Source organism: Schistocerca gregaria, chromosome 2, assembly GCF_023897955.1.
Source record: "Schistocerca gregaria isolate iqSchGreg1 chromosome 2, iqSchGreg1.2, whole genome shotgun sequence".
Lineage (NCBI taxonomy): Eukaryota > Metazoa > Arthropoda > Insecta > Orthoptera > Acrididae > Schistocerca > Schistocerca gregaria.
Genome location: NC_064921.1, coordinates 650389583 through 650402321, shown reverse-complemented (window position 1 = coordinate 650402321; position 12739 = coordinate 650389583). Strand labels below are relative to the sequence as shown.

The following is a 12739-nucleotide window of genomic DNA, read 5'->3' as shown; positions in this document are numbered from 1 at the left end:
TAGATAGTTGTTCTAAATCACTCAAGAAATATCCAGAATCAAATGTCAAGATATTTCTGGAAACATCGGTACAAATCTGGTGAAGGTTATCCAGAAGCTGGTAGAAAAATGTTATAAAATCTATTTGGAAATTATGCTTGTAAGAATTTATATGTACTGATCCTTTTACTTACTTTAATCTGTACTAAAATTCTGTAATGTCTAATTTAGTTTTAAGTCGTGAATTGCTATCGTATTGTAAACAAAACATTGTCAAAGACTCTCATATTAATACACCTAGGAGTGGTCAGTTGCCAGTTCAGTTCGGAGATGCAGTGCGGTTAGCTCGGAGAGTCAGTTGTTGAGTCTGTGAAGTCTGTCAGTTCTGTTTTGTAAATAAACGTCTGTAATGAAGAATAACTTGTTGTCGTCAATATGAACTCAAGACCTTTTGCACGAAGCAGACACCTCCTAATGCAACATTTTAATTTGATGTTGAGGAGCTGAAATGTTATAATTTGGTGCAGAAAGTCCTGGGACGTTATAATTTGGTTGAGGAAGCTGGGATGTTATAGAGTCCACTGCACTCCTAAAGCATTACTGTGAAGTGCGTGTGGCCCCTCACTGGCCAGTCCAAATTATACATTCGCCATCGCTTCCTGTGTTGTGCCCACATTTTTCTTTCTCATATCTGCAAATAAGTTCCAAAAAGCCTGAGCACATTAGTGGTTCTTTACACTACTACTAATTACAGTCATGTTTTTCACACACACACATTGTTTTCATTGATCTAGTAAAAGGAAAGTGACATGTTGCTATGCTGTATAGCAACATGTACTTCTACATATTCGACAGTACGTAGGCTGCAACTGTTCACTGTCTACACTGTGATGGATCATACCTTAAAGTGTTAACCATGTAGATAGCAAGGAGAGTTTTGAAATGCATTGCACAAACTAGAAAATATACTTGCATGTATTCTGAAAATCATTAAATGAGTGTAAGCAAATGCATTTTAAATTTCTTAAATGTCAGTCATATCTGTGTGATCAGAATTCTGATTGTGTGACAAGTTCAGAATATTTTTGCAATCTAGTTCTGCAATAAAGTTTATAAGCACTGATATCATACTGTTGGTAAACTAGTTATTCACAAGAAGCAAAGTTTATTTTAGTAATGTTACTGAAGTTTGTCAGTGATACAGTCAGAAATATATGAATAATAATTCATGTTCACATGTACACAAACACTCTGAGCAAACAACACTTTCCATTCATTATTGAATGCAGTGCATGTCTATAAAAATACTGTTCTTCAGTTCTTCACAATACTCAAACCACATTGTGATAAAACATTAGTAGAGATGTTACCACTTCTCACATAATGAATTTTTGAATTTTACTTTATGATATGGCACTGTCCAGTTACTCATGCAAGTCCTGACACACGATGACTTCCAGCTGCCATGTGACAGTGCTGGGAACAATGATCAGCTCTGTTGACAAAACCTCAAAGCAAATTATAAGCACCACTGTGCTACTGAAATGTTCAAATATTGTACAAGGTGGTATGACAGTATGCTCACAAATATTATTTTGTGCTGTTATCTGAGGTGAATTATTGTCCTTACTTGAACTGAACCTCATGTATTCTGCAGAAGGCTGGAGAAAATTGCAAATGGATAGCTTCCATTTTAACCCAGCTGATTTTAATTAGGAAGCTGAGGGTGTTTGCGTTATATTTGATCTTTTGGTGCACTTACCAGTAACTATCACATTATTTATTAATTTTTACATATTGGAATGTTCTGAATGTGTTGTCCTAGGAAATGGAAAAATTGATAAATGTAGCAGAAAATGGTTTATAAATTACCAAGCCTCATTTGGAATGTTAGCCAAGACTTGCTTTCAATAGTTTCCCGAAAACCAGTATTAGACATGGGCTCTTTCCTCTATGTTGGTGAATAAGTAGTTTGACTACAGAACAAGGTACCAACCAGTAACTGTTCTAGTAACAAAATGGCACTTAAATGGCTACACAGCTGAAATGTTTAATTTTGTCTCTTGTTTACCACAAGTAGCAACCAAACAGCTTGATAACACTGATTACTCACAGATCAACCTATTGATTTATTTCTGTATATTTGGAACTTCATGTTTGATAGGAGATGGATTGGGAACAAAAAAAGTAATTGTTGTCCATGTTTGATGTGTTTTGTTGCCTTTGAGACATATTGCCTGACTGGACCATGGAAAAACTGATCTACAAACTTATGGGTATAGGGTTGTAGGATTGCCGAATCCAATGATGCACGCTACACCACATGAAATAAACACTATTTTATTTCTCGTTAGCACACATATACAGTTGTTTACATTCTGGATTCTCGGTACACGTTCGTACTCTTTCGCGCGCGACCACAAACTGGTGCAAAGATCTTGCCAAAAACAAAGATACTACACACGACCTGGTCGATAGTCGCCACATTAGCCCCCCCCCCCTCCCAGAGTGTGGAGCACAAACATAAATATTGGGGAATACATGTAAAGGGAACACCCAGGGGGGAGGGAGAGAATGTTTAATCCGAAACCATACCTTATATTACATTAATAATTGAAGTCTTCGAGCCAGCGAGGGGGGCGGATGGTCCCGCTGACCGGGTGAATCCTCGTACAGTAGTTGAGGGATCTGGGGAGGGGATGGTGGGTTGTGAGGGGCCGGGATAGCGGATCTGAATGCCTGTGGCGGTACGTAGGATTTTGACCATTGATGGGTCAGTACCAACAGGCAAGGGGACAGACTGGAGGAGATGAATGTGAGTTAAATTTTCATTGGGGGAGCTGGCTTGTTCATAGAAGATGTACACATTATCCAGCTGCATAACAAAAGACACATTAGAGCTGCAAATAAAATCTGTGTTGACATTCACTACCACTTCCTTATACGGGTTGACAGAATCTCCACATGAGTCGTCATCGGTGACATCACACACTCTGAGGCTGGTCCCTGATACATCACTGAATCCTAACAGGGGAGAGGCGAGGGGCTGTCTGTAGGAGGGTAAGTCATCACACTCATCACTCTGCATAGGAATGTCACACGCACCTGTGGCACTGTCACACGACTGGGATTGGTGAACGTCACACGTGTGGGAATGGGCGTCGCTCATCCATGGACTGTCGGTAGATGCCTCATGCGAGGTGGATGCAGCAGGAGATGGGGTCTGACTGGGTGGGGTATCGGGCAGTTCTCCCAGAGACCATGCAGGTTTGAGGCGGCAGACGGATACCGTTTGAGGCACTTCAAACGTGTTGGTACGCCATGATATGACTCTGTGCGGGCCCGTATATGGAGGTCTGAGTGTCGGTCGGACGGTGTCATCACGCACCATGACATGAGTGCACGACGCCAAGTTCTTATGCAGAAATACGGGAGGGGGCGTGTGTGGTCGAGGAGGAGGCACACGGATGTTAGCGATTAGTTCCTTGACCTGCCCGACGAATGTCGAGTCGCAGATTTGATCTGGAGGAAGTGAAAGCTCGACTACCTCTGCTGGGAGTGTGAGGGGTTCTCCAGATAGTACCTCTGCCAGGGATGCGCCAAGGTCCTCTTTGTACGCGGCCCGAACGCCTAACATTACCCACGGTAAGGCATCGGCCCACTCACCTCTGTGGCACATCAGGGAAGCTTTAAGCGTTCTGTGCCAGCGTTCCACAAGCCCATTGCTCTGGGGGTGGTATGCTGTAGTCCTAATTCGTTTCACTCCACACACTTCACAAAGCTGTCGGAAGAGGGCAGACTCGAACTGGTGGCGCTGGTCGGTGGTTACAGAGACTGGGCAGCCGAAGCGCGAGATCCACATTAACAACAGGGCTCGGGCCACTGCATCGGCTGTGATAGTAGTGAGAGGAATTACCTCTACCCAGCGGGTAAACCTGACAATTGCGGACAGTATGTAATGGAAGGGGCCTGAGGGGGGTAAGGGGCCGACGATATCGATGTGTATGTGCTGGAATCTTCTTTTTGCCACATCAATCGTACCCATGGGGGGCTGTGCATGACGTCCTACTTTTACGCGCTGACAAGCCACACATGCTCGTGCCCAACTGCGACACTGTTTTATCACCCCGGGCCAAACAAAACGTTCAGATACCAGACGTGCGGAGGCGCGAATGCCAGGGTGTGCCAATTCGTGGATACTATTAAATATGTCCCGGCGGAAAGGTGCAGGAATCACCGGGCGTATGCGTCCTGTTGAAATGTCGCACCAGCTGGGTGATGAAAACCCAGGAAGTGTCCGTAACTCTAGTTTGAGTCCTGTTTTGATATCGGAACGCAATGCTGCGAGTTCAGTATCCTCTGTCTGCAATTTAGGGAGTTCACTGAGGTCCAGTTGTGAAGATAAAACCGACACACGAGACAGAAAATCAGCGACGACATTGTCTGCACCTCTGACGTAACGTTCGTCATTCATAAACGGACATATAAGGTCCATATGCCTAAAACGTCTCGGGGATGAGTCCTTACCTGGGTTACGGAAAGCGTAAACCAATGGCTCGGCGTCGGTAAATACCACGAGATGGCGACCTTCGATATCGTCTTGGAAATATTTGACACCAAACAGTTCCCGGTCGAAGGTTGACCATTTACGTTGGGAAGCGGTCAGTTTGTGGGAGAAAAATCTGAGCGGCTGTACAACAGAACCCACAGATTACTGAAGTACTGCCCCCACTGCTGTATCACTTGCGACTGTAGTAAGCGAGATGGGAGCATCAGGAATTGGGTGAGCAAGTGTAACAGCCGTCTGTAAGGCTGACTTTAGATTATCAAATGCACGACGCATATCTGGAGTCCATGTGACTGCCCGAGACCCTGATGTGTTTCTTCCTGCAAGGGCGTCCGTCAGTGGGGCTTGTATGTCGACGGCGCGGGGAATATGTTTACGGTAGTAATTTACAATTCCAAGGAAGCGGCGGAGGCCCTGAAAATCTTTGGGCCAAGGCACCGTACTAATGGCCTCGACCTGTTCAGTTAGGGGGTGGATGGGGTCGCCAGAAACTCCGTGGCCCAGAAAAGTGACACTGGTGCGGCGGAGTTGTGACTTAGTATTGTTCACTGCGATACCGTTTGCTTTTAATAGTTGGAACACTGTATTTAAATGGAGTTCATGTTCTTCGAGGGAGGAAGAAAAAATTAACAAGTCATCCAGGTACGCATATGCAAAGTCCAGTTTTCCAACCAGCGAGTCGATGAACCGTTGCCACGTCCGTGCAGCATTTTTAAGGCCAAATGGCATAAACAAATACTCGAACAACCCGAACTGGGTGATGATAGCGGTCTTTTCAACGTCCTCAGGTGCCATTGGCAGTTGGTGGTACGCCTTATGACAATCGACTACACTGAAAATTTGTGCCCCATGCAGCTGGGAAGCAAAGTCTTGAATATTTGGGACGGGATAATTATCTAAAATTGTTCTGGCGTTAAGCGCCCGATAGTCACCGCAGAGGCGGAAAGTGTCATCTTTCTTGGGCACCAAATGAATGGGTGATGACCGACAACTAGGAGAAGGGTGGATAGTCTTATTATCTGAAAGTTCCTGAACAATAGCTTTGGCATGTTTAAGTTTTTCCGGATTTAAACACCTAGCCTTTGCACGTACCGGTGGGACTTCTGTGGTATTTATTCAATGGACAGTACCGTTATTGATCGCGAACACCGATGGAGATGCTGGACCAGCACCCGATGCACTGTGACTAACCTGTAATGCACACATGTGTGTGTCCAAGGCTGGCAGTTCAGCAGCAGTGGCGGTGATCCACTGGTAGTTCTTGTCGAAGAGCTCGGTAGGGTACCTGGTAGCGTTGCGGGTACAGCTTCCGTCCGGCAGTAGAAATGCCACGTGGCGTCGGCTGCAGGTGTGAGTAAGTGCTGCGGGGGTTGGGGGCGTGGCCGTGTGTGACAGCTGGGCGGTCTGATTACGCGCGTCCGTGAGCTTGGCTTGCACGGCGGCGATGCGTAAGCGGAGGGCCTCATCGCTCTCCCGAAGTTCGTCGTTGTGTGATCTAAGAGAAAGCACTGCAACAGCAGTTTCCGCATAGCTCACACAGCAGAATGGCGCTTTCGGATGAGAGGAGTAAGATATCTGAACCGGTGGTACGGTCTCCCGAGTTAAAGGTTAGTGTACCTTGTTGTAGGTTGGGTGACAGTGCGTGGGCTAAGAGAAAATCTACCCCAAGCATGGGTTCATCCACATCTGCGATAACGAAAGTCCACTGTATTAATGTCCTGCAGTTTAAGGCTTAAATTCGTTATTCCATGAGAGCAGATCAGGGAATTATTGGCGGCTCGAAGCGGGGGGCAAGGCTGAAACTCGAATTTAATACCTGCGGACAAATGTATCACACTAACCTAAGGGAAGACACTGCATCTTTCACGTACAAGCGTCCTGGCGCGTGAGGAGAAGAAGTACTTAGTGATAGGCATCTGTGTGGTGCAACGCGGCCCGTAGCGCCTGAATTGGGTCGCGTTGTTAGTTTGGAAACGCGCATGGAGAACGACATTTCTTAGCCGCGTCGCCAAAGCGGGAGTGGAAATAACACCAAGCGGGGCGGCGCGTGGCGTCATCCGTCGCGCTGGTTGAGGTTAAAGCGGCAGTTGATAGGGACTTGTTTGTAGTTCCCTCCGATGGCGGCGCTGCAGTAGTGCTGGTAGGAGAGGAGTTACTGCGGCGGTCGCCAGGCGGCGTTGGCTCCGCGCACATGCGTGGAGCGAGTCGTGCGCCTTTCGTACTGCACGATGGAAACTGCTGCGCAGGTGTGCCAACCCCTGAGGCCTGAGGGCACCCAGGGGGGGGGGGGGGGGGCAGAATGTTGTAAACCTGGTCTACGATCTTCAGTTTGGCATCTAGTGGGGCATGTGATGCATGTCAATCATGGCACGGAGATGACGCCAGAGTTGTGACGGGGACCTGGATCCCAGCGATTCCTGACTGATGAGGCGGATAGCTTCCTCTGTCGATGTGGATATTCACTCGAGGATGTTGCATCGGGCGAACTCATGTTTGTCCGTAGCGGGGGGCGAAGCCGCAATGTCTCAGATCAGATCCAGTTCGTCATGGAGGTGACACAGTAATCATAGGAACTTTGAATTGTCGTCGGCGACGCCATGTAGCTGTAGGACGTGGTCAACCAAGGCAGACCATATGCGTGGGTGATCCTTGCGAAGGGGTGGTAGCTTCGGCCAACGAGTGGGAAAGTCTTGACATAAATGTTTATCAGAAACTGTCACTCCCTGTCCATAGTTCTGCAACATAATTGTCTCGGGTGCAGTAGCGGTGCACCAGCTTCCGCCACTGTCAGTGGCACGCGGCATGGTAGGCGTGGCTGGCTCGACCTTGGTCGAGAAATCAACGAATCAAGCAGTCGACGGAGTAACGCCAATGGGCAGGGAATGGACCGGCGCGGTAGAATCGACCATAGTCGACTGATGTGCGGCGAATGACAGAATACAGTTTCCGGGCCCCTCCATTACAGGTGCATTAAAATAGTTAAAATCACCTAATGTTTGTGGAACACACGCAGAAGGAACGGCGTGTGCCGTCGGAAACACTCGTAAAGAGGACGCTGGTGGTGTAGGGGGGGTTGGTGCAAAATCCGGAGTTCCGGCAGAAATATGAACTCTCCTGTCTTGAGCATCCTGCTCGATTTCTACAGTCACTGTTTCGGGTGGAAAATTCACACTTGCACTTGGGAAACCTGTAAACATAGTCACTGGGGTTTGAGCACATTGTGTCGGCTGTTGAGCACTTGGAACACGTGGAAAGTTCATATTGTACGTAATACGCTCATATTCAAAGTTTTGTGCGTGAAAAACATTCTGATGGTACGAAACACTGTCACACGACGGCTGACTCATGTATGGTAATGGAAAGTTATTGTTCGTACATGATGCCGGCACAAGTGGCTGTGGAATTGTATAAACACTGTCCTGTTGAGTACAGCTAGTCGATGTGTTCAGAAACTACGTAGAACTATTGTGGACGCCAGGTGGATAATTGGAAATCCATGCCGAAGCGTCCGTTGGAACACTTAGTATAAGATTTCGTTGTAGCACATGCGAACAAAATTCGGGGTCACCAGTATGGGTCTAGGGTTGTAGGATTGTCGAATCCAATGATGTACGCTACACCACATGTAATAAACACTATTTTATTTCTCGTAAGCACACATATACAGTTGTTTACATTCTGAATTCTCGGTACACATCCGTACTCTTTCGCACGCGACCACAGACTGGTGCAAGGATCTTGCCAAAAACAAAGATACTATACGCGACCTGGTCGATAGTCGCCACAAACTTATGACCATCCAGAGTTTCAGGATACCATAATTAAACTATGTAGGTAGCCTATGATGCATACATTTGCTTATATTACTTAACACACTGATGAAGCATGAGCCTAATTGCTAAGGCATGTGAGAATAATTTTCTGGAAACTCAATTTTTCTGTCTGAAATAATTTATAAACTAGCATGTTATTCTAATGAAAGTACACATTTTTGGAAACAAAAAATTAGTAATACAAAATAATGGCACTGTAATTATGAAAGGATAACATTTTAGAATTTGAAAATTCTGTAATTGTTGTAATAATAATAATTTTGAATAAAGAAATTATCCTAGTTATGTAAGTTTCAAGAAAGATAATATTTTCATCAGAATGAAGAAAACAAGATGTACCAACTGTGAATAAAATAATTATTAGCAGGATAAAATGTTCAAGAGCCTGTGGTTTTTGTGAAATCTTGAATATTTTTTAAAATAAAATGTTTGTACATATGCTACTTATACTGTTATTATCAGCAGCCTGGAAAATATGCACCACATAATAAAATCAAAAAAGAATATTATGTAAAGGATAGAGTCTATTCACCATACAGCAGAGATGCTGAGTCGCAGATAGACACAACAAAAAGCCTGTCCAAAATAAGCTTTTGGTCTACAAGACCTTTATCAAAAGTAGACAACACACACACACACACACACACACACACACACACACACACACACACACACACACACAATACCACAGTCTCCAGCAGCTGAAGTCAGTCTTTCTGTTGTGCCTGTTTGTGCTCAGTATCTCTGCAATATGGTGAATAGCAACTATCCTTTTCATAATAATGTTATGTTCCATCCTGGATTTTCCAAAGTTAAGAAAGAAATGGTTTGGATAACAATTTGCCGATTTCACATCTGCAAGTACAGTAAAGAGAGCAGAAAAGATAAATAATAGTATTTTCATAAAAGATAAATAATTTGTATTTTATTTGGTATTATACCAAATAAAGCTATTTTGCCTTGTTACATCTCAAAACAACAGAGAAGCACTTAGGCCTAGGCCAAACTATCAGACCATCAAAATAAATCCAACAAAAAGAAAAGGGAAACAGACAATCAAGAATGCACTGTGTGATTTTATATTTTGTGAACATTCTCAATTCCCTAGATACTGCAACTTTATTAGTTTTTCAAAGTGGGCATCAGTTCCATAATTACATCTGAAATATAGTGGCTTTAAGTAACCTCTGCTATCAACACAAGGTTTTTCACTTTATTTTTAAATGTCTGTCTTAATCACCAAATTTTTACAATTCACTGTTATCAGTTTTGGCTACTGCCATCTTCAGATTAATGAATTTCAGATCTATTTAGATGAGCTACAGTCCACAAATCCTGTTGATATTATTTGTATTTCTGAACATCATTTAGGTAGTGAAATTGAAATGCTTAATATGGAAGGGTATACCTTAGCTTCAAAGTATTGTAGGAAAGGTATAGAGAAAGGAGGAGTTGCCACTTACATTATAAAGGGTCACAGTTATAAAAGCATTGACATTCTGAAGTAATGTAGTGGTCAGCATTTTGAAGCATGTGCCACACAAGTAGAAACACACAAAAAAAAAAAAATTATAGTCGCAATATACAGGGCTCTAAATGGTAATTTCCATCTATTAGAGTCTCTTACCACTTCTTATAATCTCATTCCCTTAGTACAGTTCCAACCGAGATTGTGGGTACCAGCAGCACTGCCATTGAAAACATTTTCATAGATACCACCACACTGGCAAAATATAGTAGAAATCCAATATTTAATGGCCTTTCAGATCATGATGCTGTTGTGACTGGCCGATCTTTCAAAGTGCCGCCATGCAGTTACGTGAGTCCTCTACATGCGGCGCTCTCTGCCAGCCATGCAGCAGCCGCGCCACCTGTGCGGCCAGCCAGCAACTGCTAAACTTGGACTCAGTGCTGATTTGAATGTTACCGTGTACATGTGTCTTACTTTGTCTACTCGCTCTGTGACTTTCGTGTGTTGTGTCGTTTTTTTAATACATGTGCTCAACTTGACATTATAACAGATGCCCAGTTGCTTACATTTAATATAGTGGGGTCTGATTCAACTAATAACAGGAAGTGAGAAACTGTATGAATAATAAATGAAACAGTAATTGAAGGTATAAAAATCTGTTTGAGGAATACAGACTGGAAAGATGTATACAGTTCACCTGGGATAAATGAAAAATATAACTGTTTCTCTAATACAGTCATAGGTCACACTGAAAACTACTGCCCTAAGAAAGTAACAAAGCAAATAGATTAAATAGTTCAAAACCTTGGATTAAAATGGAATAAAAATATCTTTCAAAACAAAAATAAGACTGTACTTAATGTCAAGGGCAAACAATGACTACAGAGCTAAATCACATTACAAATTATATTGAAAAATTCTGAGCAAAGTAATCAGAACCTCAAAATGTATTTATTTTCAAGGAAAAATAAATGCTTCTAATAACAAGATAAAAACTATATGGAACATAGTAAAAAGTGAAACATGAAAAACTAATCAGGCAAATGAGGAAATTATGTTAAATGTAAATAACGAGTTGATTAGAGATACCTCCAAAAATGCAGACACTTTCAACAACTTTTTCCTTTTAGTAGCAGACCACTTACTTTTGCATAGTTCCTCAGAAGACAGCTTCAAATATTTAAAAAATGCATTTCCACAGAAGTTTGACAAAATTCAGCTATATCCCACCCCATCAAAAGAGATTTCTAATATTATTAGCTCTCTTAAAAACAAATGTTCCAGTGGTTATGATGAAGCCAGCACTGCCATAATTAAATGTTGCTCCTCAGAACTTTGTGACATACTGAGTTATTTTTTTAATGAATCCCTCCACAGTGGTACTTTTTTTGATAGGCTTAAATATGCTATTGTCAAACCATTACACAAAAAAGGAGACAAGTCATCAGTGGAAAACTTCCATCTCATTTCAATATTGGTGATATTTTCAAAAGTGTTTGAAAAAGTTATGTACAATAGACTTCATAAACACTTAGTACAGAAAGATATTCTCATTCGCAATCAGTTTGGATTTCGGAAAGTATTGTCAACTGATCAAGCTATATTCACTTTTACAGATGATATATTTGAACCAACAAATCAAAAGTTATTACCACTTGGAATATTCTGTTATCTGGGTAAAGCTTTTGATTGTGTTAAGCATGATATCCTTATACAAAAGTTAAAATATTATGGGATAACAGGAGTAGCACGCTCATGATTCTCATCCTATCTTTTTTCTATTTGCAACAGATCTGAAGATGGCAGTAGGTGAAACCAATAATTGTGGACTGTAAAATGTGTTGTCAAGACAGACCTTCACATATAAAGGTTCTAAAACATGATCACGGAATAATTTACAGACTTTATGTCTTCAACAGACACAATTTTTCAGCCAATCTTAATATCCTTATAGTCTTATGTAAGGTTTAAATGTGTCTGCATACAACTAAGAGTTTGCATCATATATTACATGTGTATTCATTTACATGCACAATTTTAATGCTCATTTTATAAAGCATGTACTTTTTTTCCAGTTCCATCTGCTCCAACAGAATTTCAAGCAACTTCGCTTTCTACATCCACTATCACAGTGACATGGCAAGCACCTCTATCAAAAGGAAGCACTATTAAAGGTAAAACCCCAACTGTTAGCTTCCAGGCCAATGCAATCTTCTATCAAGTAAATCACTGTCAAGGAGAGTGAAAGATGTGGAGAAAACGTGTGGCTGTAAAATATGGAACAAGAAAGAAAAGTAAAATTCAGGGGAGAGAGAGTAGCACAGTATCACAGAAGTTACCTTCCACTTAATAACTCATTTACATATATAGAATTATATTTTGAAATGAAACTAGTAATTCAAAATACAGAACTGAGTCTGTAAGAATGGTGATATACTTTGTCTCTGTAAGTATAGAATGTCAAAGAGATGACAGTGCAAACTACCTGTAACTTCTCTCCAAAACTTATTGATAAGCATTTATGACCCTCCTAAAGTATCTAGGACTAACCCTCAGGCATAAACTATAATGGAAATCCTACCTGCTAAAGTGTTGTGATACCAAATTTTAAACTCATAGGCCACTTCTCAACAGCATCTTACAAAGGTGAAGGTAGTTGCATATTTGTAAAAGACAATATTACTGCTACACCTCTTGATATTTGCAATTTGTATAGTATTGAAAAATATATAGAACTGTCAGGTGTAGAGCTTACAGATCTAAATGTTTATATAATAGCACTTTACAGGTAGCCCTCTGGTAACATAGAGACTTCCTACAAAAATCTAACACCAGTAATAGTAAATCTAAGTAAAAGAAAATCATATAGTGTTCTAATATGTGGTGACT

The 12739-nt window shown here is 42.1% G+C and overlaps 1 protein-coding gene across 1 annotated transcript in view; it reads left to right on the top strand.

The window, feature by feature from the left end:
- Positions 1-12739, top strand: part of LOC126335918 (Down syndrome cell adhesion molecule-like protein Dscam2) — a 166539-nt gene that overhangs the window by 80160 nt on the left and 73640 nt on the right. The window contains exon 14 of the mRNA XM_049999391.1: positions 11926-12024. Coding sequence (XP_049855348.1) covers positions 11926-12024 — 99 coding nt within the window. The remainder of the gene's footprint in view (positions 1-11925; positions 12025-12739) is intronic.